We start from the raw sequence: 25,571 nt of genomic DNA on the forward strand, positions 1-25,571 counted from the left end.
TATGATGGCTTTCTTTTAATATAGTTGGAAGGTGTTGCAAGATGATATCTGAGGGCTTTTGGGGAGTCTCAGGGTGGTGGGAATTAGTGTGTACTCAACCCTTATAGCCTTATTCCTTGGAAGGAGAGTTTGGGGAGGGTGAAGGAGTTTGGGATGATTAGTTTGGTGGTGCCAGTGTTTAAGAGGTTTTAAGATTGATTTTGTCTAAGAAACTTAGGGAGGTGTTGGGGGATATGATGAAGATGGCCTGCTTTTGTTATAGTACATATTTCAGATGCATTTGTGGTGGCAAATGATGCGGTTGAGGATGCAAGGAGGGGTAAAAAGGATGTAGTTTTAAAACTGAATTTCGTAGAAGCCCATGACATGGTGAATTTGGGCTTTCTTGATAATGTGATGCATAAGAAATGGCTTTAGAGCAGGGTGGAGGTATTGGAGAAGAGGGTGACTTAGCTCAACTATTATGTTAGTGATTGTTAATGGTCAGCCTAGGGACTGGTTTAGGGATTCTCGAGGTTAAGGCAAGTAGATCCTTTGTCTCATTTTTTATTCTCTTTGGTGATTGATGGGCTGAGTAGGTTGATTTCTCATGCTCAAGGTCTTGGGTGGATTAGGGTTTTATTGTTGGGAGGGAGGAGGTTGAGATGTCTTTTCGTCAGTTTGTTGGTGATACTCTTTTTGTGTTAGGAGATTCTGCAAGGTCCTCATGTTAAGACTTTTAGAGGTGATTCTGCGGTTAACAATAAATTTGTCCAAAAGTGGGCTGGCTGGTATTAATCTGAGTAGTGGTGACTTAGAGGGTTTCAAGTCCCTAGCTGGTTATGAATCTTCGGCTTGGCCTTTATCGTATCTTGGTCTTCCTTCAGGAGGTAATGCTTTGCATGCAGCTTTTTGGGATCTAATATTTGAAAGAATGGGAAGGGGACTAGAGGTCTGGAAGAGGGCTTATTTATCACTGGGGGTAGGATCACACTTATTAGCATTTCCATTTCACGTGTCTTTATATATATTTTATCCTTTTTTAGAATCCCCGCAAGGGTGGCAGGGACTTTGAAGAGACTTATGAGAGATTTCCTTTTGTTCTGGTTCATGGGAGAATATGAGGAATCACTTTGTTAGCTGGGATGTGGTTAGATGACCTAAAATGAGGGGAAAGTGGGCATTGGAGCTTAGTAAAGTGGTATTCAAAAACATATCTTTAAATGGAAAGTGGTTATGGAAGAGGTTATGGCACGAGGTAATATAAGTGTGGAATTCATTGGAATGAGTGGGATATTAAAGGAAGTATGGAAAGTGGTTATGGAAGAGGTTATGGCACCAGGTAATAAAAGCGTGGACTATTCATTGGAATGAGTGGGATACTAAAGGAAGTTACAATGTTTCTGGCACGAGTCGCTGGTCCATGTTGCCTTTGTGTATTTCCCTCTTTACTCGTTTTAACATGGGTAATGGTAATAGCTTCTTTGGGAGGAAATTTGGGTGGGTGATTCTGCTGGAGCTGATGGTGCCTGGCCTTTTTTGATCATGTATCGTTCATAATGTAACAATTTCAACTTTTTTCTTTTCAGAGTTCGGACCGGTCTCTCTTTCATTGGACTTCCGTTTCTTCAAAAGTCAACAAAAGAGAGGTTGTTAGAGTTTACTTCGTTATTGGGTGTGTTGGATTCTTTTGTTCTTACTATGAGGGGTGATTTTTGGGTTTGGGTAGGGGGTTTTTTTGGGTCTTTATCCTCTTAGTCTTTCTTTACTCATCTTCTAAAGGTTTCAAATCCTACTCCTTCCCCTGAATAAAGCTGTTTGGCAAGTAAAGATTCATTTCAAGATTTGAGCTCTCATTTGCACTCCAACTCTCAACAGAATTAATATGAATAACTTGCTATATACAAGGATTCCATATTAGGCCCTCTATACAGATGTTTGTATGATGTTTCATGAGTCCAAAGAGTCTAATGTGCATCTTTTTCTACCTTGCTGGGTGGCGAGATATCTTTGGAATGCTTTGGTTTCTTATTTGAGCCGATGGCTTCAATTTCTATGTTTTTTGTTGGTGAAATTTTGGGGTTTTGAAAAGTGTATTAGAGGGAAGGCCTTAGGGATTAGGGATTGTTTATAACCACTTATGTAGAAGTACTTCTCAGAAAAAGTGCTAAATTTAATAAGTGCTGATAATAAGTGAACTAGAAAAGTGCTATAAGTTATTAGTGGTGTTTGGTTGTGTTTAAAATAAGTGCTATTTAGACACTTACTTTTATTATAGGGTACTCTAAGATTATTTTTAAATATATTTTAAATTACAAATATTAATATTTTTAATTAACGATTTCATTAATAATTATCTTAATTATTTATAATTAAAATTGAAATATTTTCTATTAAAAAATAATATAAGATTGTTATTTTTAATTAATAATAATCTCGTTATTAATGTATATTTATATCATATTACTATTATATTAAATTATGGTAAAAATAATATTATTAATTAAATTTTAGATTTTGATTTATTTAGTTTTAATTTAAATTAATAAATAATTCTTTTTCAATCCAGAATTGAATTGTAATAACTGGTATGCATTTTTAAATATATTTAAATAAAAAATTTAAATTTTTTATAATTAAAAAATTAATTTATAATTATATTAATTTTCTGATTAAAATTTTAATATTTTCTATTAACTAAAAAGTAATATAATATTATTTATTAATTAACAATAATCTTGTTATTAATGTATATTTGTAACGTATGATTATCACATTAATTTATGTTAAAAATAGTATTAATAACTAAATTAAAAATTTTAATTTATTTAATATTAATTTAAATTTATAGATGGTTCTTTATATTCATTCCAGAATTTAATTATATTTTATTAATAATTAATTGGTTATAATGCTTAATAAAATAATATTTGATTAATTATTAATTAACGATTCAATTAATAATTATTTTATCTATTATTTTTAATAATATTTAAATATTTTTATTAAATAATGAAATAAAATATTATTTTTGATTAATAATAATCTTGTTCTTAATACATATTTATAACATATGATTATCATATTAATTTATGTTAAAATAATATTATTAATTAAATTAATATTAATTTAAATTAATTGATGGTTTTTCTTCTTTATTTCAAAATTTAATTATGTTTCATTAATAATTAATATATTATAATGCATAATAAAATAGTATATGATTATCTTTTAATATATATTTTTAAATTATAGAATAGTCACTAAATTTCCTTATATTTACGAAATTGACCCCGCCTATGAATGATATCACTTTTAAGTGGTTAAAAGTTATCCTGGATTGCTTCTCAAATTTCACTTAAATAGTTCTTAAAAAAGTGGTTTTGAAAAAACACTTAATTGTAATAAGTGTTTGTTATATTGCAAGCCAACAGCAATTTTTTGTAGGAGTGCTGATTTTAAGTGATGAGTGCTATAAGCACTTTTTTTAAAAGTGCTCCCAAATGGGGGCTTAGTGCAATGTATGCCATTTTCTGGACTCTATGGCTTGAGAGGATCATGAAAAGATAAATTCTCTGTTTTTGCTTTGGTGTAGAGTTACTTTTAATGCTTCTTTATGGGCACACTCTTTTAGGGTTTTTTGGGGGGCTATAGCTGTCTGATCTTCAAAGGGATTGGAAGGCAGTGTTATTATAATTATTTCTTTTTGTGGAGGATGGCTTATTCTCCATCTTTTGTACCTTTTAGTCTTTGATGGATTTTTTGTTAACTAAAAAAATAACCAAAATTTGATGCCAATGTGATTGAGATGTATGCCTCAATTGACCACCCTAGAGTTGAGCCATCTTTCAATACCTAGAGTTGTTGGGTCTTGCCTTTATCATTAATGGACCTTTTTGGAGAGTGTTACCTTATGACTAGAAGTATTTCTTCCCTGCCACCTTCCCCCTGCTTCGTTTAAAAAGATCCTTTTGTCTTTTTTTTCTTATTGTGCATTCTTTGGTAAGCTTGGGAGGAGAATCTGTGGAGGGCAGGAGCTCCTATTATAAAATCGATAGCTCTTCTCAAATCTTTGTTCTTTTGGTTGTCAGGGTTATGAGAGTTCCTACAGTCGTTTGGTAGATTGCTTTAAAATGGGTTGCATCTTTGTTGAACTATTGATCATCTTTTTACAATTTGGTGACTTCCAGTAATACTTTGGATGTTGTTGGGATTCTCCTTGTTTCTTATTGATTTCAGATAATAATGTACTAAGTACAAACATTCATTTTTTATCCAACTATTTGGGCTCAAGGTTGGCATTATTATTTGCTGAAGGAGGGGAGTGGTGAATTTTAAAACCCTGCTGAAAAGCCTTTCAATCACTTGGTTCTTGATGATGGTTTTATTTGGAATTTTTCCCTGGGGAATGTGGGGTTCGGTGTGATGGCCGATACTAAATTGATGCAAGATCACACATTCACAAAGGATAAAACCCTAAAGTCAAATTCTCACTTCCAAATTAACTAATTTTGAACAACCACAAGTGGGATTTAGAAGAAACTATAGGTGGAACAAAGGAAGCCTGATTTTCTAATTTAATTGAAAATATAATAAAATAATTGATGTTCCTAAAATTTTCTACAAGAGGATTTTTTTTGAGGTCTCTACAAATTGAACTGGGCCTCTACAAATTGAACTGGGCCTATGCTGATGAGGAGAAATACAGCACCAGTGGCACATTATTAAATCTATTCTTTTGAAAATATATCTGATCTCTTCTTTTCTAACTGCAGCAACTCATGTTCTTCATTGTCTATACAAGTGCCCACCTTTCAATCAAATCACTCTTTCTTGTCTATTATTCTGCATTTTATTTGCCCAAACAATCTTAGCTGATTTTCACTCATCTTTAGTCACTGTTTGCCAAATCTTGCATGCGCAATCATTTCCTGGTACTGCCCTATATTTAGGTAGCCTTTTGTTGCCCTACTAAGCAAAAGAAGTCACTATCAAACAGCTCTCCTGACTGAAGTTCCAAAGGTGCACTTTGCATCTCAACACCCGAATTTTTCTTGAGCTCATTCTCTGTATACTTTCTTAATTGCACAATATTCTGCTCCATATGAAATCACTGGTCTTGCACAATTTCATTTTAACTCAATAGCCACTTTTTTAGTGTAGCACTCTTTTTAAAATTCTCTCACATTCTTTTCAAAAACAACTATAAAAAAGGCCCAATAACAGGATTGATATATTCAACCTACTTTTTCCATCTTAATTTGAAGCTCATGACCTGACAAACTGTTTAGCTGCTTTGCCAAAAAAAATGCTCATGACACACAGAAGAGCAGCCTGGTGCTCAAAGTTCCCGTGTATTTAGGGTCTGGGGAAGGGGGCGTACCACAATGGATCTATATAGTATGCAGCCTTACCTTGCATTTATGCAAGGGGTTGTTTCCATGCCTCGAACCCATGACCTCTAGAAGTAAGCAAGAGGATAAAGGTCAGTAATTCAAAAAACCCTCTTTGAGATCTACCTTTGATAATTATTGAAGAACTTGAAATTATCCAACTCTCTCTGATCCTTCTTTTATTCTTATACTTGTCTTATTTCTTGAACTTCGGGAACTGTCAACTTCAATCCTACTCAGCCAATAAGATCTTGATTGGATAGAATGCCATAAGACTTCCTTGTACTTTGACCAACACCTCCCCTTCTTTTTTGCCTCTAATCAGTGGTTTCTGGACATTCATGCTTTCTTAACTATTTCTTGCTTGTGTTACGGTCCCATCCCAATTTTCACTTGTCATTTGGATAAATGTATTGCCACTGTATGAGCTGTTAGCTTTCGATTCTGGGACGTTTTGTTTGAATGGTCGCTGAAGTCATGATATTACTGGTGATACAGTGTCTTTGACTATTTGTTCATCCTTTCCACTCTCTCTCTCTCTCTCTTGCTGTCTCTTAGATCCTTCTATCACAACAATGCTGCCCCTTGGGAATATGACTCCCATAGTCTGATACATTTGTATCAGTTTATATGCTTACATATATAAGAAAAGCTATTGCTTAGTGTAGGGTTATTTTTCAAAGATAGTTTGTCCTAGGCTAAAAAGGGGAGCATGACTCCTCAGTCATATTGACGTTTCCTAGTGCTAGAGTGAGAATTGCATGGAAAGCTTTGAAGGGGAGGGTGAATGTTCATCAATTTGTAAAACTCACTAGTCATTGTAAACATGTTTAGTCTAATAGCCTCCCTCTCTAGGCACACATTATTAATGGAGGTGTTGCTTAAAGAATTACGTAACTTCAATGTTTACCACATGCGTGCCATTGCTTTTGTGAATTGCCTAATGCTTCCGCTTATATTAGTTTCAATGACAATGAAAGTGCTCAGTTAGTAAACTATGGTAAAGGTTAGGTTGGCTAGTCAAGCAAGAGTGCTTTAGCTAACACTGCACAATCCTTCAAAAAAGTGTGAAATAATCGGCCCATGACCCCTAGTACCAAGACTGTTATATTTTGTATTAGAGTCACCCTGCGGGTACTATTATGTGGGTGGATCTTACATAGAGGTGTAAGTCACTCTAACGAGGACGTCAGAGATCGGACGGGAGAGCATGTCATGGTCCCACAACGGATATGTACTAGGGAGATCTTGGGCTTATAAGGATGGTATGGGTTCCAATTATGTGTGAGGCTTTTTATAGGACAAATTCTTGAGGCCAGTGGGCCAAAGCGGACAATATCTCACCAGAGTTGGGCTTAAGACCATTACATTGGTGTTAATATTATTTAAGTTGGGAGAAGTTTGATGGTTCTACGTGGTAGATAGAGTATTTCATTGTCTAAAGCTGAGGTATATTGGCCTGAAATAACCTTAGTTATGAATTTCCTCCTTCACCAACGTTCTTCTTTTGAAGGGGAGCTTAGGTGCAACGTGTCGTGGGTTGAAAATTTCACACCTTTGTGAATGGACCGTGTGGCGTTAGCTAAAGTCCTCTTGTCTAAGTAGTCAGCCTAGCGCGTACTCCAATTCACCAACAAAACACTTTCATCTTCATTCAAGCATAAGTGGAAGAAATAAGTAACTTATGAAAGTAATGACACTTAAGCAATAAAAATTGAAGTAACATAATTCATTATCAACACCTCCGTTGACAATGTGTGTATAGGCAAGTAGGCTAAACATGTTGACTATAGCTCGTGAGTTTTACAAGTTGATGAACACTCACCCTCTCTTAAAGAGCTTTCTATGCTATTCTCTCTCTGGCACTAGGAGACATCAATATGACCGAGGAGTCATACTCCCCTTTTTAGCCTAGGGAAGGAGTCATACTCCCCTTTTTAGCCTAGGGAAAACTATCTTTGAAAAATAACCTTACACTAGTATTTGCATGATGAAAACTATCCCAAACGCATGAGCAAAGCAGTCACAGGCAAGCATAATGCCCTGAACAAGCTCGGCTCGTGACGCTCCCCCAGTTATGCGGTCGACGTCCTTGTAGACTTTGATGCTAGGTACTCTTCAACTTTGTCCACGAAAGGTTGCATGTCTTGCGCAGAAAGCCATATGATTTCTTCTTCGCCAAGGCCTTTCAGCTTGGATCTTCGGTATTAGCATTGAACGGATTGACGCAGCTGACGTGAAACACATGATGGATTTTCATCCAAGGCAAAGGGTCAATTCTGTAAGAGGCCTTCCCGACTTTGGCCAAGATGGGGACTAGTCCTTCATATTTACGAAGTAGTCTCCTATCTTGCCTCCGTAGTAACCTGATTTGTTCAGGATTGAGTTTAACAAGCACCAAGTCACCTACATTGAAGTGTTGCGGTCTTCTTTCTCGATCTGCCCACTTCTTCATCTGTTTAGAAGCTTTCTCCAGGTAGGCTTGGGCAATCTCCGCATTGTCTCCATTCTTTGGCGAAGATGTATGCCCTAGAACTCTTTCCTCTGTACGGTTCATCCACTGTGTGAGGTAATAGCCACTGTTAGCTTGTAACAAGCTCAAAAGGGTTCTTGTTGGTTGTTGAGCTCTTTTGGGCATTGAAATATAACTGAGCCACATCAAGTAGTTGCACCCAATTCTTTTGGTTGGCGTTGATGAAATGACGCATGTATTCTTCTAGTAGCCTGTTGAATCTCTCCGTCTGTTCGTCTGTTTGTGGATGGTAGCTCGAAGAGATGTCAAGTTGTGAACCCAGGATTCTGAAAAGTTCTGTCCATAAGTTGCCGGTGAATCTCGAGTCTTGGTCACTGACAATATCTTGGGGAACACCCCAACACTTCACAATATTCTTAAAGAATAGTTGTGTTGTCTCCTCAGTTGAATAGTACTTTGGCGTAGGTATAAACGTGCTGTAATTCGAAAACTTGTCTATAACCACAAGTATAGACCCTGCATCTCCCACTCTGGGCAGGTTGGTGATGAAGTCTAGTGAGACACTTTCCCACAGTCTGGATGGTATTAGTACGGGCTCCAACAATGCTACAATCTTCTCTTGCTCCACCTTGTCTTGTTGGCAGGTGAGACAAGTCCGGATATAATCAACCACATCATCATGCATGTGCGGCTAATAATACCTTTACTTCAGTAATGCCAAAGTGCGTTACCATCCTGGATGTTCAGCCCACATGGTATTATGACACTTCTTCAACAGTGTCTTCCTCAGATCACTAGCTCATGGCACAAAGAGCCGGCTACCATGGGTTATTAGCAATCCATCTTCCATCCAAAACTAACATGCTTTCCCCTCTTTGGTCAGCTTCATAAGGTTCTGCGCAGTTGGATCTTTGGCTAAATTCTCTTTGATGCACTCCCGCATTGTCCTGGTAACAGTACTCACAGTCAAGTGTGCTACCATCTGCAAGGCCGCCAGCTTGGCCTTCCTACTCAGTGCATCAATAACTTGGTTTAAGCGTCCCGCCTTGTGCTAGAATGAGAAGTCAAATTTTGCTAAGAATTCTTGCCACCGGCCTTGGGTGTCAACTTTGGTTGTGTGAAGAAGTGCCTAACACCCGAGTTATCCGTTTTCACCACAAACCTTGACCCAAGTCAGTAATGTTGCCACACGTGGAGACAATGCGTCACCGCTAGCATCTCCTTCCCCTGAGCTGTGTACTTCCGTTCCGCTTTACTAAACTTATGACACTCGTACGCAACAGGATGTCCCTCCTGTAACAAGACTATTCCAAAGGCGTAGTCTGATGCATCTATTTGTACCTCGAAGGGTTTCATGGTGTCCGGAAGAGCAAGTACCAGATCTCTTATCATGGCATCCTTGAAGTCATCAAAGGCTCCTTGAAACTTCTCTGTCCAGCTCTACCCATGACCCTTCTTTAGTAATGTCATAGAAACAGTCCTCCTCGAGTACCCCTCTACGAACTTCCTGAAATAGTTGGCAAGTCTAAGAAAGGAACGCAACTCCTTCACTGTTGTTGGGATCTTCCATTCTTGAATTGCGCTCACTTTTTCCATATTCATCCTAATATGACCTTGCTCAATCACATGACTAAAGAATTTGATACTCCGCCGAGTGTAAGAGCACTTCTCTTTCTTCACATACTAAATTTTCTCCTTCAGCCTGTTGGACACCTTCTGTAGATGCTCTTTATGTTCCTCCAGAGTATAACTGTAGACAACAATATCATCTGATTACACCATGACAAACTTGTCAAGGTACTCACGAAATATATGGTTCATCAAGGTATAGAATGTTGCAGGTGCATTTGTTAACCGAATGGTATCTTCAAGAATTCATATGCCCCATACTACGTCACACAAGTGATTTTTGGCTCATCCCCATTAACTATTCTCACTTGATAGTAGCTCGACCTCAAGTAAAGTTTAGTGAAATACTTGGCATGACTCAGCTGATCAAACAGATGAACAATCAACAGAATAGGATACTTGTTGCGCACTGTCACCTTGCTGAGCGTGCAGTAGTCTACAGACATCCGCATGCTCCCATCATGTTTCTTTTGAAACAACACCGGTGCTCCGAACGGTGCCTTGGAAGGGCGAATATATCCTACTTCCTACAAATCATCAAGTTGTTTTCTCAACTCTACTAGCTCTGGAGGTGCCATTCAATATGACCCCTTAGTAGGTGTTTTCACTCCTGACAACAACTCGATCTCATGCTCCACACCTGATTGTGGAGGCAAGTTGTGAGGCAACTTATTCGGTATCACCTCCTTGTACTCATCCAACATATCTTGGATGGTTGTAGGCACTAGCTCTTGGCTTACATCTTCCTCTACCACCACCGTGACTAGATATATCTACTCATCCCTTCTCAATCCCTTTTTGAGTTGCATGGTTGAACAGAACTTCTCATCACCTCCTTTTTTTTTTTTTTGTAATGGCTTGCACCATGCAGGGGTGATTTCCCATCATACACATCAAACTAGCAAAAGGCATCGGCACTGCCTTAGTCTCCCTCTGGAATTCCATTCCCAAAATGATTTGGAAGTCTCTCAATGGCACCGCTGTGAAATTCGCATGACTTGCCCATTGCCCAAGCTTTATGGTCGCTTAATTGGCTACTCCCAAAGTAGGCTGGGCTACAAAATTCACCACTTTCATGCATCCTGAATCCTTTTCCAAGGATAAGTTGAGTTTCCCAGCTTCTTCCTGTGAAGCAAAATTATGAGTAGCCCCAGTATCCACCATAGCACGGGTACTCTTCCCACTGATCCTCAAGTCCACAAACATCAATCCTTTTGCTTGTGTAACTTTCGGTGCTTTTGCCTGCTTTTCCAATGCGTTCTCCAACTGCTTTGCACTCATCCTCGGGGTATCCTCCTCTTCCCCATCACTTTCCACTACCTGCTCTACAATGGAAGCTTGTAATGCATTGAGTGATGCTTTGTGAGGGCACTCAACAACTTTGTGAGGGCCATGACACAAGTAGATTGAAATTATACCCTTTCGAGTGGGTGTGTTGAATTCTTGAGACGATGAAGCTTCTTTTGAAGTTGATGCCTTATAGTCAGCTCCCCCACTTTTGGGTTTGCCCTACTTGAAAGACTTCTCGCTGTTTCCACGTACGACACTCTCTTTGGACGAAGCGGTACCAGTGTAGTCAGTCAAGCGTTTCGTGGTAGCTTGTGCGGTAGACAAGTCTTAAACTCTTTACCTATGAAGTTTTGTTCTTGTCCACAGTTTCGACCCCTTTATAAAATAGAATATCTTGTCCTTTTCCGACATGTCCTTGATATCCAACATCAAAACAAAAAAGTGTTTCACGTATTCCCTGTTTGACCCAGTATGCTTGAGGTTGCTCAGCTTCTTCCTAGCATTGTACTCAACATTCTCAGGAAAGAATTGGGTCTGGACGTCTCTCTTTAAGTATGGCCAACAATCCACTACACAATGTCCATTTTCAATTTCATTGTACTTAGTACGCCAACATAGTTTGGCGTCACCAACTAAGTACATAGTTGCAGTATCCACTTTCACTTGTTCCGAGTCCATCCTCAAAGCGCGAAAGTACTGCTTCATATCAAACAAGAAGTTCTCCAACTCCTTGGCATCACGGGCATCCCCATACCTCTTGGGTTCTGGTACCTTGGTCTTGCTAAACCTCAGAGTGTTAGAGTTTCCCATAGCATGAACCATCACATTCATATTTGCAGTCAGATTAGCTATCTGAGCTTGCAGGGTCTCCACTGTATGGTGAAAGTCCTCTGACATTTCTACCATCGAACTTTGTTAATGCTTTTGTGATCCCTCCAATTCATCAACACGTTCCGTCAGTCAAGCCATCTCTATGGCCACATTGTTGGCTGCCGTTTTAGCTAGTGCTTCTAGCACACTAATTCTCTTGACATTGATAGGCGTGGTCATTTACGAAAGTTTTACCAATCTCACAATGAAGGCAACTGAATTCACGTAGCAACTAACCAAGCTTTATACTAGGTGTTACGGGCCGAATATTTCACACTTTTGAATGGACTGTGCGGCGCTAGCTAAAGCCCTCTTGTCTAACTAGTCAGCCTAACGTTTACCACAATTCACCAACAAAATACTTTCATCGTCATTCAAGCAGGTATAAGCAGAAGCAATAAGCAACTTATGAAAGTAATGACACTTAAGTAGGAAACATTTAAGCAATGTAATTCATTATCAATACCTTTGTTAACAATGTGTCTAGCGAGGAAGGCGAGTAGGCTAAACACGTTGACAATACCTAGTGAGTTTTACAAGTTGATGAATGCTCACCCTCCCCTAAAGAGCTTTCTATGCTATTCTCACTCTGGCACTAGGAGACATCAATATGACCGAGGAGTCATACTCCCCTTTTTAGCCTAAGGAAATACTATCTTTGAAAAATAACGCTACACTAGTATTTACATGATGGAAACCTATTCCAAACGCATGTGGCAAGCGGTCATAGGCAAGTATAATGCCTTGAACAAGCTCGGCTCGTGATGCAGTAAGGTTGTCACCTTGTGACCTGGAGGTCACAGATTCGAGGCGTGGAAACAGCCTCTTGCAAAAATGCAAGGTAAGGCTGCGTACTATAGATCCATTGTAGTCCGCCCCTTCCCTGGATTCCACATACGCGGGAGCTTTGTGCACCGGGCTGCCCCCCACGGACGTTCTGCTTTTGGTGCTATAGTTTAATGGATATGATTATTTTTAATATAGATGTATTGAAGGCAATATAGATGTTACCATTGATGAGACAGAATTGTAAACTAGTTTTGTTTTTAGAGATGTGCTGGCAAATTTTATCACTGTTAGATCTGTTCTGATATGCTGTTTGATACTATCTCCAGGATGTGACAGCAACTAAGGGAAATGAATTTGAAGACTATTTTCTAAAACGAGAGTTGCTTATGGGAATATATGAGAAAGGTTTCGAAAGGCCATCACCAATTCAAGAAGAAAGTATCCCAATTGCTCTAACTGGTAGTGACATTCTTGCTAGAGCTAAAAATGGAACTGGGAAAACTGCTGCTTTCTGCATTCCCGCCTTGGAAAAAATTGATCAAGATAACAATATCATTCAAGGTTTGTTTTAAATGATTTTATTTTATTTACTTGCATGGCATTACATGATGGATGGAAAGGTCTTATTGGATTAATTGCATTACTTAAAGGTTTATGGATGAATATTTGTTTCTATAAAAAATAGTGCGATAAGTTTCCAATCTAGATAGTATTTTGGTCACCTGTATAATATTCTCTTCTGAGCTAAATTTTTAATCCTTTGAAAGATGCATGCTTAATGCATGTGGCCACATAAGCAAAAAATCTGAACTGATTTAAGGCACCATCATGACTATTTGTTTTTAGGGTTTATAAATGAAGATTTATGATAATTTGATTTATCAGTAGTGGTATGGATGCATGCCATGGGGTTATGTGTTGGGCACAGAAGGTTAGATCTACTTTTGAGTGGCTTCTGTTCTGGTGTTTTTATAGTAGCCCAATATTTGGTTTCCTTGTTTAGGAAGTGAAAAAAATTTACACAACTCTCCTTAATCCAGTCTTAGCTTTCTAAAGTCCAAGAAATGAGTGGATTACTTTTATTTTTTAAAAATTGCATATGGATCTTTATACTGGGGGTGTAGTCGGTATGGTTCAGGTCCATTTTGACCTATACTGTAAACCGAACTGAGAAATTCAGTTTTCTAAAATAATGAACTGAATCAAATCGTAACCTTTGTTTTTCTATTGATAGAATTGGTGGTTCACCAGCTTGGTTCAGTTCTTTAGCCGATAATTGAACCAAACAGTAAATATTTCAAACTAAAGCAAATTGTTTTCTTAAACTACTGCCTGTCTGTGGTTGTCTGGGCCCTCTTTGAAAGAAATGCATGGTAAACTGAAGTATGCAGTAAGTCGTGTGTCAGGGGCAAGCTGAATTTATAAGGAGAAGAAAGCTAGAACCTTTCACGCAATTCTGATGTGGGACTAGGCTGGGGACTGAGGAGCAATTGCAGTCAGACAGTAGTAAACTTGTGCTTCTTTAGCTCTTTTCTCACATGAAAATTTTTGAAGATGGGGAAGCTCTCTCCCTTCATTAAACCTCACCCTTCCCTATTGTACTCGCTGTGTAAAGAGAATTGAAATTTTGAATGTTGAAATTTGGTAACTGAAATTATAATTTAATATTAAAGTACTATTATAAATAAATTATGTTTACAAAATATATTAATATATGCGCAACCAGATTTTGATATGTAATATATATTTTAGCTCATATATATATATTTATTAATAATTAATTCGGTTTTTCAGTTTGGTTATGGAATAAAAACCAAAGCTGAAACCAAAATTTTCGATTTTTAAGAACCGGAACGAAAACCTAAAACCGAAAAACCAAACTGAAACTTTATTTCTACCAGTTTTGGATTGGTTTTCTGTTTTTCGGTTGTTTTTGTGCACCCCTATTTTATATATGATTTAGCTTATGTAAATTTATTAAATTGTCATCCATTACAAGTACATATTTTTGTCTAATATGTCTTCAAAGTTTTAGCTCGGGTTCCTTTAGTGCGTTAACCCTTTTTTTATTTTTAAATAATTTTTTAAATACTATTTTTAATTTTTTAATTTTTAATTTATTATAATTCATATTATTTTTTAATGTAGTTGTTATACTTGTTCCAACGCGTGAGTTGGCTCTTCAAACTTCACAAGTTTGCAAGGAGCTCGGCAAACATCTTAATATTCAAGTCATGGTTACTACGGGTGGAACCAGCTTAAAGGACGATATCATGCGTTTATATCAACCTGTTCATTTGCTTGTTGGAACTCCTGGAAGAATATTGGATCTTGCTAAGAAGGGTGTCTGCATTTTGAAGGACTGTTCAATGCTTGTTATGGATGAGGTATGGTATTTGAAATTTGCTCCAGTTTATTTGTGTGATTGTATTTATTATCAACAATTTTGATAATTTTGCTTCATTTACTTCTAAAAGAATCAATGAAGGGTTTTGAGCAATTCAAAAGAACAGTATTTTGCTCAAAGAACAGTCATTTAGGACCTGTGGGGACCTTCTGCTACTTATGTTTATTCTATCATTTGTTTTACAGCATCTTTTTGTGTTACAATTGTTCAGAGCTTCATAAATTTTCTATCATGCCGTTCACAGCTTGTTAAGGGCAGCTTCAGTTTGTTCTGTTTTGCTGTTTATCTGTAACCTCAAGTAGGTTTGGATTCTACCAGTATTGTTTTACTCTATAATTTTCTGCTGTTCTCTTGGAAGATATAATTATAACTAGAACGTGTTTATTTCCCCTGGGATTTCAGGAATTGGGGTTTGATTTTATTTTATTAGTAAGAATACCTTAATCATTTAATTCTTGTTGTAGTTGAACTTGGCTAAATAAGGTCATCATGTCAATAGTAGAACTGGGTTCAAGTAAATGGTATTCATGAATTTATGGTTCTAACTTTGTTTACAATTTTAAAAAATAATCTGATTGCATGTGCATTAATGAGTTTCAGGCTGATAAGCTTCTGTCTCCAGAATTTCAACCTTCAGTGGAGCAACTAATCCGTTTTCTACCAGACAGTCGTCAAATTTTGATGTTTTCAGCTACATTCCCTGTTACTGTTAAGGATTTTAAGGATAGATATCTACATAAGCCTTATGTGATCAACCTTATGGATGAGCTGACTTTGAAGGGTATTACTCAATATTATGCATTTGTAGAAGAAAGACAGAAAGTCCACTGCCTGAACACACTCTTTTCTAAGGTTTGAGCTCAACCGAAGTGCGTATTCTTTTTTTTCCCCCTATGTTTATGGATATGATATACTAATAGGTGTGCCTTCAGCTTCAAATTAACCAATCGATCATTTTCTGCAACTCGGTGAATCGAGTAGAACTGTTGGCAAAGAAAATTACAGAGCTTGGTTATTCTTGCTTTTATATCCATGCAAAGATGCTGCAAGACCATCGTAACAGGGTATTTCATGACTTCCGTAATGGTGCATGCAGGAACCTTGTTTGTACAGGTGTGTGCATTTAAAAAAAAAAATAATTTGACCTTTTGCATAGAAATTCTTTATCTATGTTATTCTGGTGAATGTTTGGTGTTTTAACCTCATTAGGTTGATTGGTAGATATTTTTCTGTATTTCAAGGGAGATGGCTGATCTGATATGGTTATATTCTTGGGTTTCTTAAAAGTGTACGCACACACACATGTATGTGTGTCTATATTATTTTTATTGAAATTGAAAGACATCAAAGGTCGGTGCAAGATGTTCGTTTTTCAGAAAGGCTTAGAAAGAACTGGCTTTTACAAGCAATGCACCAGTTTTGCTTTGTTGCTTAAGGCGCGTGGCAGTCTACGACTCCATCCCATCTGTTGCGATTTGGAACTATGTTTTCTTGAACCCATTCACCAGCATATAATTAATTTGAAAGAAATTGAGGGCATTTTAGGTCATTAGATTTTCTAGGGAAGTAAGATTTGGAGCCTACGTTATTTTGCCAGTATTTCTTGTACCAAAATCTAGTTTAAGCACCTAGATTATGACTATTAGTAGTCAATCGAATTTCATTTATTCTGAATAAAATTTTCCAATTGTGAAATCAACAAATTGAAATTATTATGCTTGATTTGTTAAGACCATGTAAAGTGATTGAGATAATGAGAATTTCAATTTGTTTTTAGGGCAGAATAGTATGATTTCCTACTTTGTGGTTGATCCTGGTAATCCTCTGGTTTCTTAAAACTTTCATTTCAAAAGTTCTTTAAATGATAAAGAGCTGACAGAACTCTCCTCTTGTTGTCGTTATTGAACAATTGTCATCTTTCTTCAGCTATGGATACTTGGTCTTGAGCTTTGGATCATTTGGGGGTGTATTCTAGTATTTTCTTTTTTTTTTTTAAAAGTTTTAACCCGTTCAAATCCTTGTTTTCCCCTGTATTCACCTATCTGCAAGGCCAAAATTAAGGCTTGCAATTGGCTGATTATGCTTTATAAATTTAATACTAATAATCTGTTGCAAATTAGGAGACCTTTGAAACCTTTGAAGGCTTATCTCCAGATGTTTGCATGTTCTATTATTTGAAGGGCACCTCATCTGTTTTCACACTGGGATTATGCTTGGAGAATATGGAATAAATTATTTGGTGTGCTGGGAGAAACTTAGGTTTGTCCTGCATTGGTGGAAGGAATGCAGTCTATTGCTTTTGAGGGGTCAGAAGAAGGAAGGAGAGGGCAGCACTTTGGAAATGCGGCATCTTTGCAGTGTTGTAGGAATTATGGTTGGAGCATGCTACACTGAATATTTTTTTCAGGGAAAAAATTGAATTTGTAGCTGGTCTGGGAGAAGATTCATTACCTGGCCCCTTTATGGTGTGTTGGCTCTTTGCTTTAACGAAGTTAGCTTTTCAGAGGTTCAGCGAGAATGGAGGAATCTTTTGCTCTGATTTTCCTAGTTCTTCTGTTTTATTTTTTATTTTTTATTTTTAATTCTGGATTTATTCCAGAATTTTGACTGGAGAAGTCTTTTTCTCCTTTTTTAAATTATTTTCTTATCAATGAAATCTCCTTTTGTTATATAATTCTTTTTATTGCATAAGTTAATTTTTTTTTTAAGGTCTTATTTAAGAGGCTATAAGAGATCTTGGGGGATGTGGTGACCATGGCTCGCAATAAAAGGGAGTTGAATTTTTGAGGTTGTGTTGGTGGCCAACAGGGTTGATAGAGGTTGTGAAAGGAGGGCCAGAGGAGGGCTAATCTTTAAACTAGATTTCGATTAGGCTTATGATTGTAGGATGAGCAGGGGTTCTTTGGATAAAGTGATGCCCACGAAAGGCTTTGGAGCTGTGAAGGAAGTGGATTAGGGGTTGTTTGAGCTCAACCAATTCTGCTATTTTAGTGGTCATACTAGAGAGTGGTTTACGGCTTCTCAGGGCTTAGGCCAGGTGACTAGTTGTCTCCTTTTTTTGGCTTCCATGCCTAGGGCTTTGGGGTGATTAAGGATTAATTTGTTGGCAGGGAGGAGGTGGAGGTATCAAAATCTCCAGTTTGCCGATGATACTATGCTGCTTGTTGAGGACAATGTTGTAAAATTCTTTTAAGGCAAGTATTTTGTTGAAAAAATTTTGAAATTTTTTTTGAATTAAAGTTTAATTATCCCAGTGAGGTGGCTGACATTAATGTGGGTGGTTGGGATTTAGAGGGATTTAAGGCTCTGGTGATTGTGCTGCTTTGTAGAAGGATTAATTTGTTGGCAGGGAGGAGGTGGAGGTATCAAAATCTCCAGTTTGCCGATGATACTATGCTGCTTGTTGAGGACAATGTTGTAAAATTCTTTTAAGGCAAGTATTTTGTTGAAAAAATTTTGAAATTTTTTTTGAATTAAAGTTTAATTATCCCAGTGAGGTGGCTGACATTAATGTGGGTGGTTGGGATTTAGAGGGATTTAAGGCTCTGGTGATTGTGCTGCTTTGTAGTGGCCGTTCTCCTATCTTGGTCTCCCTCTTAGAGGCGGCATTCCTAATTCTGTGGGTTTTTGGGATCTTGTGATTGAGAGGGTAAGTACCACCCCCCTGTGATTGAGAGGATGAGCAGGAAGCTGGAGGAGTTGAAAAAGACACTTATCTTTAGGGTGGTTTTATCCTTACGAGTGCTGCTCTCACCAATTTTCCTATTTACTCTCTTTTTGGAGTGCTCAAGAGTGTTGCTAGCACTCTTAAGAGAGGATGATTTGTGAGTTTCTCTAGTGGGGTTTTGGGGAGAATAAGACATATCACATTGTTAGTGGGAAGGTTTTTAGTAGATCTAAATTTGAAGGGTGGTTGAGTCGTGTGGTTTCTAAAACATCTCTTTGATTGAAAAATGGTCGAGGATCTCCCCTAGAGATTAATTCCTTGTAACACAAGTTGATAAAAAGTATGGGGCTCATCAGAATGGATGGAGAAGTGCCATTATTTCTCATGCAAACTTTTGGAAGTTTGTGTCCTAGGTTGTTTGTCTTTTCTTTCCCCTCACCCAATTCAAAGTGGGTAATGGCAGCATGGTGTAGTTTCAGGAGGATGTGTGGGTGGGCGACGGTCAGTGGAGTTGATGCCTTGCTTGTTTATGCTTTCTACCATGGTTCCAGATAACGGCCTCTACCGTTACGTATTGCTGTAAGTAATGGTTTTTTGGGCTGCCAATAACACACTGAAATCTGTGGGAAGAAGTATCATGGCTGTAGCGGCTGTTACGAGCTGTGACCATTACGTAGAGGCCGCTATGGACGTTATTTAAACGCTACAGGAATGTCATGCCAAAAGAAATTATTTTATTTTTTACTTTTTCTTCTCACTTTTGTTTTTTCCCCTTTAATAAATCATTCTCAATATGTGGCGAGGGGGAAAAGATTATAATGAGGATGATAATGATACAAATTTAATATTTTTTAAATACTCACGAGATGTATTAAAATTAACAATTTGAAAATATTAACTTGTTAGGAAAATATTTTATTTCGATAATATCATCAATTTGATATTTATGTTCTATATTTTTCAACTTCAATCTTTTTTTCTTTTCTAGTTATTGTATGTTTGAATTATTCGTATGGCTTATGTGTCTAATAGATTAATGGACTGTGCACACGTAATCCATGGTGGTTTAAAACAAATGTAAATTTCTTGCCCTTACCAAACAACTTAGTTGAACTAAAGAAAATCCAAAATACACTTAAACTCTTTCTAAGAATGATTAAAAGCTTAAAACATGCAAATACACTAATATGCACAAGGTTGAGCGCGATTGAAAAAATTCACAGCCATTTCGCCTGCTCCCGGTTATGTAACATCCGCTACTCCTGCTTCCCGTTACATGTGTTACCGTTGCGTTACGCTGCCCATTACTGTGATTGAAAACCATGCTTTCTACCCTTCACAATGCACCTATCAACACTTTATTTTCTTTTGATGGGGGTTCTCTTTCTTGGAATTTCAATTTTTTTAGCCCGGTACACAAAGATCCTGGTTATGCGGGGTCTGGGGAAGGGGCGGACCACAATGGGTCTATAGTACGCAGCCTTACCTTGCATTGTTGTAAGAGGCTGTTTCCACGCCTCGAACCTGTGACCGCCGTGTGACTTGGAAGTCACGGGTGTGAGGCGTGGAAACAGCCTCTTGCAACAATGCAAGGTAAGGCTGCATACTATAGACCCATTGTGGTCCACCCCTTCCCCAGACCCCTCATATGCAGGGGCTTTGTGTACCAGGCTGCCTTTTTTTTTTTTTTGAATGAAAGAGAGATCAATGAGTTTACCACCTTAATGCTTTGGATCATTTTGTTCCTTTTTGGAGATGAGGGCTTGGAGGGTGATAATGCAGGTCTCTTTTATATTAGATTTATCTTCCTTCACCTCCTTAAATCTCCTTCCCCCATTTTCTTACCTTGGAGCCACTTAATTTGGAAGGCTAAGGTTCACTTCAAGATTTGGACTGTCATCCGGAGTCTCACTCTTAAGAGGATTAACATGTTGATTTGTTACAGATTAGAAGGCCCTACAAGGCACTCAGTCTTGATATGTGCTTGACGTGCCATGTGTCGTAAAACGAATGCACACCTCTTCGCTCACTTCAGATTAGGAACCCGTTTTTGGAGTACTATTATTTCTTGTTTTGGTGAAGCTTGGGTGCCACCTTGGGCAGTGGGTGTTTTTTTGCCAGTGAGATATAGGGGGTTCTGGAAATAGTACGAAGGGAGCAGCTTTATGGTGCAGTGCGTTTTTTGCTATTTTTTGGACCCTTTGGATTGAGAGGAAGGCAAGAACTTTCGAGGATTGGACAACCTCTCCTAGTCTGTTTTGGATAGTGTTCTTGGCCTCTAAACCCATTTTGTTGGTTTTTTCTGTGGTTTATCTATGCCCGATCTTGTTAGGGATTGGAGGGCAATGTTAGTGTAATTCTCTCTCTCTCTCTCTCTCTGGATTTTATTTTATTTTATTTTTTAAATAAACTTTTGCTCCTAGGATGACATCTTGTTAATTATTGTACTTCCCTTGTTTTCTGTTAATATATTTCTTTCTCATCCAATAAAAAAAGGTAACTTGTTAAACTTTATATTTGAATAATTAGTTTGCCTGAAGACTTTACTGCTGATTGTGTGATGGAATTTGAGCTTCTTTCGATAGATTGTTTTCCACTAGATAAAAAAAATACACTTCTTTCATGTAAATTTCTTCAACTTGGGTCTATATATGTTCTCAATATGAGTATATGCAGTTCTATAATTTTACATTTTGTTTGTGGTACCTTGGGTGATGTAATTGAGATTGATGAAGTGGTCGTGTCTCACCTGCATTCAATACTCACTTGAATCTTGCTTTGTTGTACAATTTCTCTCTGCTAAATGAATAAATATATTCATAATTCTAATAATTTATTTTGTGGTTTTAAATTATCTATTTAATTATTTATTTAATTTGTGGATGAAATTGCAGATCTGTTTACGAGGGGGATAGACATTCAAGCAGTCAACGTTGTTATTAACTTTGATTTTCCTAAGAACTCAGAGACATATTTGCATAGGGTATGCTGGACATGGTTCTACATTGCAGAAATGTGAACTCTGATATTCCATCCTTACATATATTCTCTTCATCTGCAGGTTGGCCGATCAGGAAGGTTTGGACACCTTGGATTAGCTGTGAATTTAATCACTTATGAGGACCGCTTCAACTTGTATGTGCCTTTTGCCCTTTCGAATTAAACTTTGCGGCTTTTAGTTGTCTTTGAGATGAGTTAAATTTTATTCATTCTTTCCAACAGGTATAGGATTGAGCAAGAATTAGGGACTGAAATAAAGCAGATTCCTCCACATATTGATCAGGCCATTTACTGCCGATGATATGTGAAGATATCATGGTCTATGCTCAAAATGGTTATTAAAAAAATGGTAAGTAATAGCAGACTGCCTTGTATGTGTTGCAGCCTTTCCATTTAATAGTGCTTTGCTGCTAACACACACATTTATAATAAAAATGAATATCACAACTTAACATCACCTTCTTATATGTCCATGACCTGTTGTTGCCTGTCAAAAAATTTATGGTCATGCCAAATCCATGTTGGTGCGTTGTGTATATATTATGTTGTATGGAGACATGATGTTATGCTGCGACCAACACTCTGCTTTGGGAATGTGAAATTGGAGCTTTGGACTTGCCATTGCATGGAATTAGATAAAAATAAGTTGCAAACTAACCTCAACTTGCGCTTCACCGAATGCTTACTCCAAAGTCTAAATTTCATGTTCTCAAAAGGCCAAGAGTTACTAGATGCAGTCTGGCATCCTCTCGAGGGCTTGAAGTTTGAAGCGAGATTTTCATTACTGGGAAATCATGTGGTATGGGTTCAGAATGTTGCATCTGAACTCAAATCTGCGAATTGATGTTTCTTCCTTGTCTGCCAGGGACGACAAAAGTTGAGGTGTGACGTGTCTGCGTGTGCATCTTGGTTGCATTCTCAAAATAGGTTATTACTCTTGGAAGCCGTTGGTTGATGGTGACTTAATTTTCGTTGTAATGCTTTTAACAATTCTGAATATTTCATCACCCTTAACAGGAGCCGTTTTGAGTTCCATGATGGTTTAAAAATCCCAGAAGAATGATGTTGGCTTCCCTCCTGATTTCATTAATGGAGTGCTTCGGTAGTATTTTGCTTTGGAACCACTTGGAACTTATTGTTGCTAGTTTTTTCTCCCTTCCCTTCGTGTATTGTTGGCATCGCATCCTGTCCATCATTGTGCTTTGGCCACAGAAGGGTGCAGTCCGTTTCTTAACAAAACCCGTTTCATACGTTGGAAAAGTAACACGATAGATCTGTCTCCTTTATGCCCAAACGCGAGAAAAACACAGTACTTTTACACTGCGACTCCATTTGATTGGGGATATTTTTCGCGACTTTCTTATATGAAATATTTTCATTTTGAAAGAGCTATGTGATGCTTGTGATTCGAAATTTCTCACACTAGAAACCACAAGTTTGCTTCATCGTTTATTTCATTGTCATTTTTATTTGAAAAATAAAAAGAATTAAGGGTAAAATTATCATTTGATATATTAATAGAAGTTAATGTGGAGGGGGAGTCGGGGTTGGTTTCAAACAATGTTCCTTTGTTGTATCCGTCTAGTTGTATTGCTCCCGTGTGTTCCATGGATGCGTGTCTCGAAGTTAAAGGAGATGTTATATTTTGATGGCATTTGGGCATTTTGGAATTCGAGATTAGGTCTTCGTATTTATTTATACGGATTTAGATAAAACCTAGGATATAATTATACGAGTTTTGCCCAAAAATTTGAATTCAAGTCTTAAAACTTATTTTCCTAAAATAAATTTGAACAAAAGGTCCAAGTTACGCCTATTTACTGCATCTATCATCTAATATATATGGGTTTAAATCCATTAATGCTATACGAGTTTATAAAAAAAATGATGTATCATATCCTATCTTTTCTAAATTTATTGGCAAAATGAACACTATATATCAATTGTTAAGTATTTTTGAAAAAAATGAATTTTATCTTTTATAAAATGATGTTTTAAAGTAATATCAATTTGAGTAAATTAAATTTAAAAAATTGGGTAGCATATTTTTTATGAAAATTGAGTAATTAAATCGAAAACCATTCTAAAATCGAATGGTTTAGTTGGTTTAGTCTCTTTGGGATGAGTGATGGACAAGACAAAAGAGTTATATTATTATTTCAAAATTTTTAAAAATACATATGAAAAAATTTTCAAGTAGTAATAAATCATGAAAAACCTTGTAATTATAATATTAAGTTCTTTTATTAGATGCAATTTTCTTAAAAAATTAATAACTAAATGCATTGTAAAGCAAATAAAATATAGTTTAATATTTTAAAATTCAAATAACTTATCAAGCATAATGTTAAAATAATGCATAAACTAAATTTCAAAAAACATGCTTTAGAAATTAAAATTGTAAAGTTAAATTTTAGTTCTTATATGTATAAAATATGCATGCCAAATGGATTAAAAAAAAACTCAAATATATATATATTAATTAGTTTACTTTTGATTGAGCCAATTCACCGTTTTTCCTGATATTATTCAAGTTATTATGTTTTTAAATATAGGATTCAACCAAATTTAGAAAGCAAGTCCCAATTCGATCAACTAGCTAATCCGAGCCGATTTTTAAACTTTATTTTATTTTTAAAATATATTTAATTGCTAATTTGTATGAAAATTGTATATAGCAAATATTTTGGAACAATATAATTGTCTAAGTAATTTTCATAAATGATTAGTAGTATTTATTTATATTTCATATATTCTTAATTTTTAATATAGTAATTTAATTACGGTCATGCTTATGTCAACTGGTAGATACAAACTAGTCGGGCCAGTTAGATTAGTCAACCCAAGAACTGGGTGTTTAATTTACCGACAAGTTCAATTTTCGAAACATGTTCTACTTTTTCAACTTAATTTATTAAATTAATATCAATTTTTAAAGTTATATCATCACAATTGAATAAGAAGGATAAAATTATCATTTTATTAAATTCATTTTCTCACATATACTTAATGGTTAACTAACAGTTAACTAGTGTAAGCTTCATTTTACCAATAAACTTAAAACTTAGGGCATTTTTTTTTTATAGAAATTTTCAAAAACTTAGAGGATAGATTGTCATTTTTGAAAAACTCCGGATATGTTGTTGGATATTACCCTATTTATATGTAATAAGGGATTATCACATATTAGTGTTTGCTTTTTGCTTTTTAAAGTACCTTCAGAAACACATTAATGTCTTACTAGGAATTTGGAAAATATGATAGAATAGGGAAAAAAAATTAAAAGAATTTACGTTTAAATTGATGAACAAACCTATATTTAAGAGGTTATTAACTTTTTTTGAAGAATTTTTTAATAATATTTTAGATAAAGAAAAATAAAATATAAATTTAACTAAGTGATAGAATAAATAAAAATAAAAATATAAAATCAATTAGTTATATTAAATTAAACGAAAATATGAAAAGAATTTTTCCAATTTGATGTCCACTTTTTAATTTCTAAAAATCTACTGCATAAATATTTGTTGAATAGTTCTTCACTATTGCAATTTAGAATAATGTATTGTGTTCTTCATAAATAACCTACCTATAATTAACTACTTTTAACTTATAACTTGTCTTCTAATTGCTTGTAAGATATAAATCTCTTTTTTGTGTTTATTTTTTAATATCTGGAAATATTTTTATACAAAATTTTAATTACTTGATCATATTTGGCAAAATTACTTCTAATAATTTACCACAAGATAAAGAATTAATGCTACATAGAAAAATGATAATTTATTACGAGTAAAATATGAATTTAATTAATTTTATAAAATAAAAAGTGTAGACATATTATACTTGGACTAAAATCACTTATTTTGATCTTTTGACCCCATATTGTTGGGTGGATCTCGTAAGATATGAAAAATTTCCCTCCAAGCCGTACATACGACTTTCATCGAATACGACTTTCCACAGGATTAGAGAACGCGGCTATGAATCATGGTGTCGGGGGTTTGAATCCCTCCTTGCTTGTTCGATAATAAGTAACATATAAAGGGATACTTCTACTTTTTTGTTCTCATT

The 25,571-nt window shown here is 36.2% G+C and overlaps 1 protein-coding gene across 2 annotated transcripts in view; it reads left to right on the plus strand.

The window, feature by feature from the left end:
- The window catches only part of LOC131165918 (DEAD-box ATP-dependent RNA helicase 8), a 41,458-nt gene extending 18,840 nt beyond the window's left edge, over positions 1 to 22,618 (plus strand). Inside the window, exons 3-11 of one of the 2 annotated variants that reach the window (XR_009139692.1) lie at positions 12,750 to 12,984; positions 14,572 to 14,810; positions 15,431 to 15,682; positions 15,763 to 15,943; positions 21,392 to 21,480; positions 21,559 to 21,632; positions 21,720 to 21,846; positions 22,363 to 22,424; positions 22,515 to 22,618. Coding sequence is in view for 1 of the 2 variants with exons in the window: in XM_058124097.1 (XP_057980080.1) it covers positions 12,750 to 12,984; positions 14,572 to 14,810; positions 15,431 to 15,682; positions 15,763 to 15,943; positions 21,392 to 21,480; positions 21,559 to 21,632; positions 21,720 to 21,798 (1,149 nt within the window). In the remaining variant the exon portion in view is untranslated. Of the gene's footprint in view, positions 1 to 12,749; positions 12,985 to 14,571; positions 14,811 to 15,430; positions 15,683 to 15,762; positions 15,944 to 21,391; positions 21,481 to 21,558; positions 21,633 to 21,719; positions 21,847 to 22,362 lie in introns of both variants that reach the window. The other variant, XM_058124097.1, reaches the window with a different exon arrangement.
- Positions 22,619 to 25,571: the final 2,953 nt, after the last annotated feature.

The sequence above is a fragment of the Malania oleifera genome, chromosome 10 (assembly GCF_029873635.1).
Source record: "Malania oleifera isolate guangnan ecotype guangnan chromosome 10, ASM2987363v1, whole genome shotgun sequence".
Lineage (NCBI taxonomy): Eukaryota > Viridiplantae > Streptophyta > Magnoliopsida > Santalales > Ximeniaceae > Malania > Malania oleifera.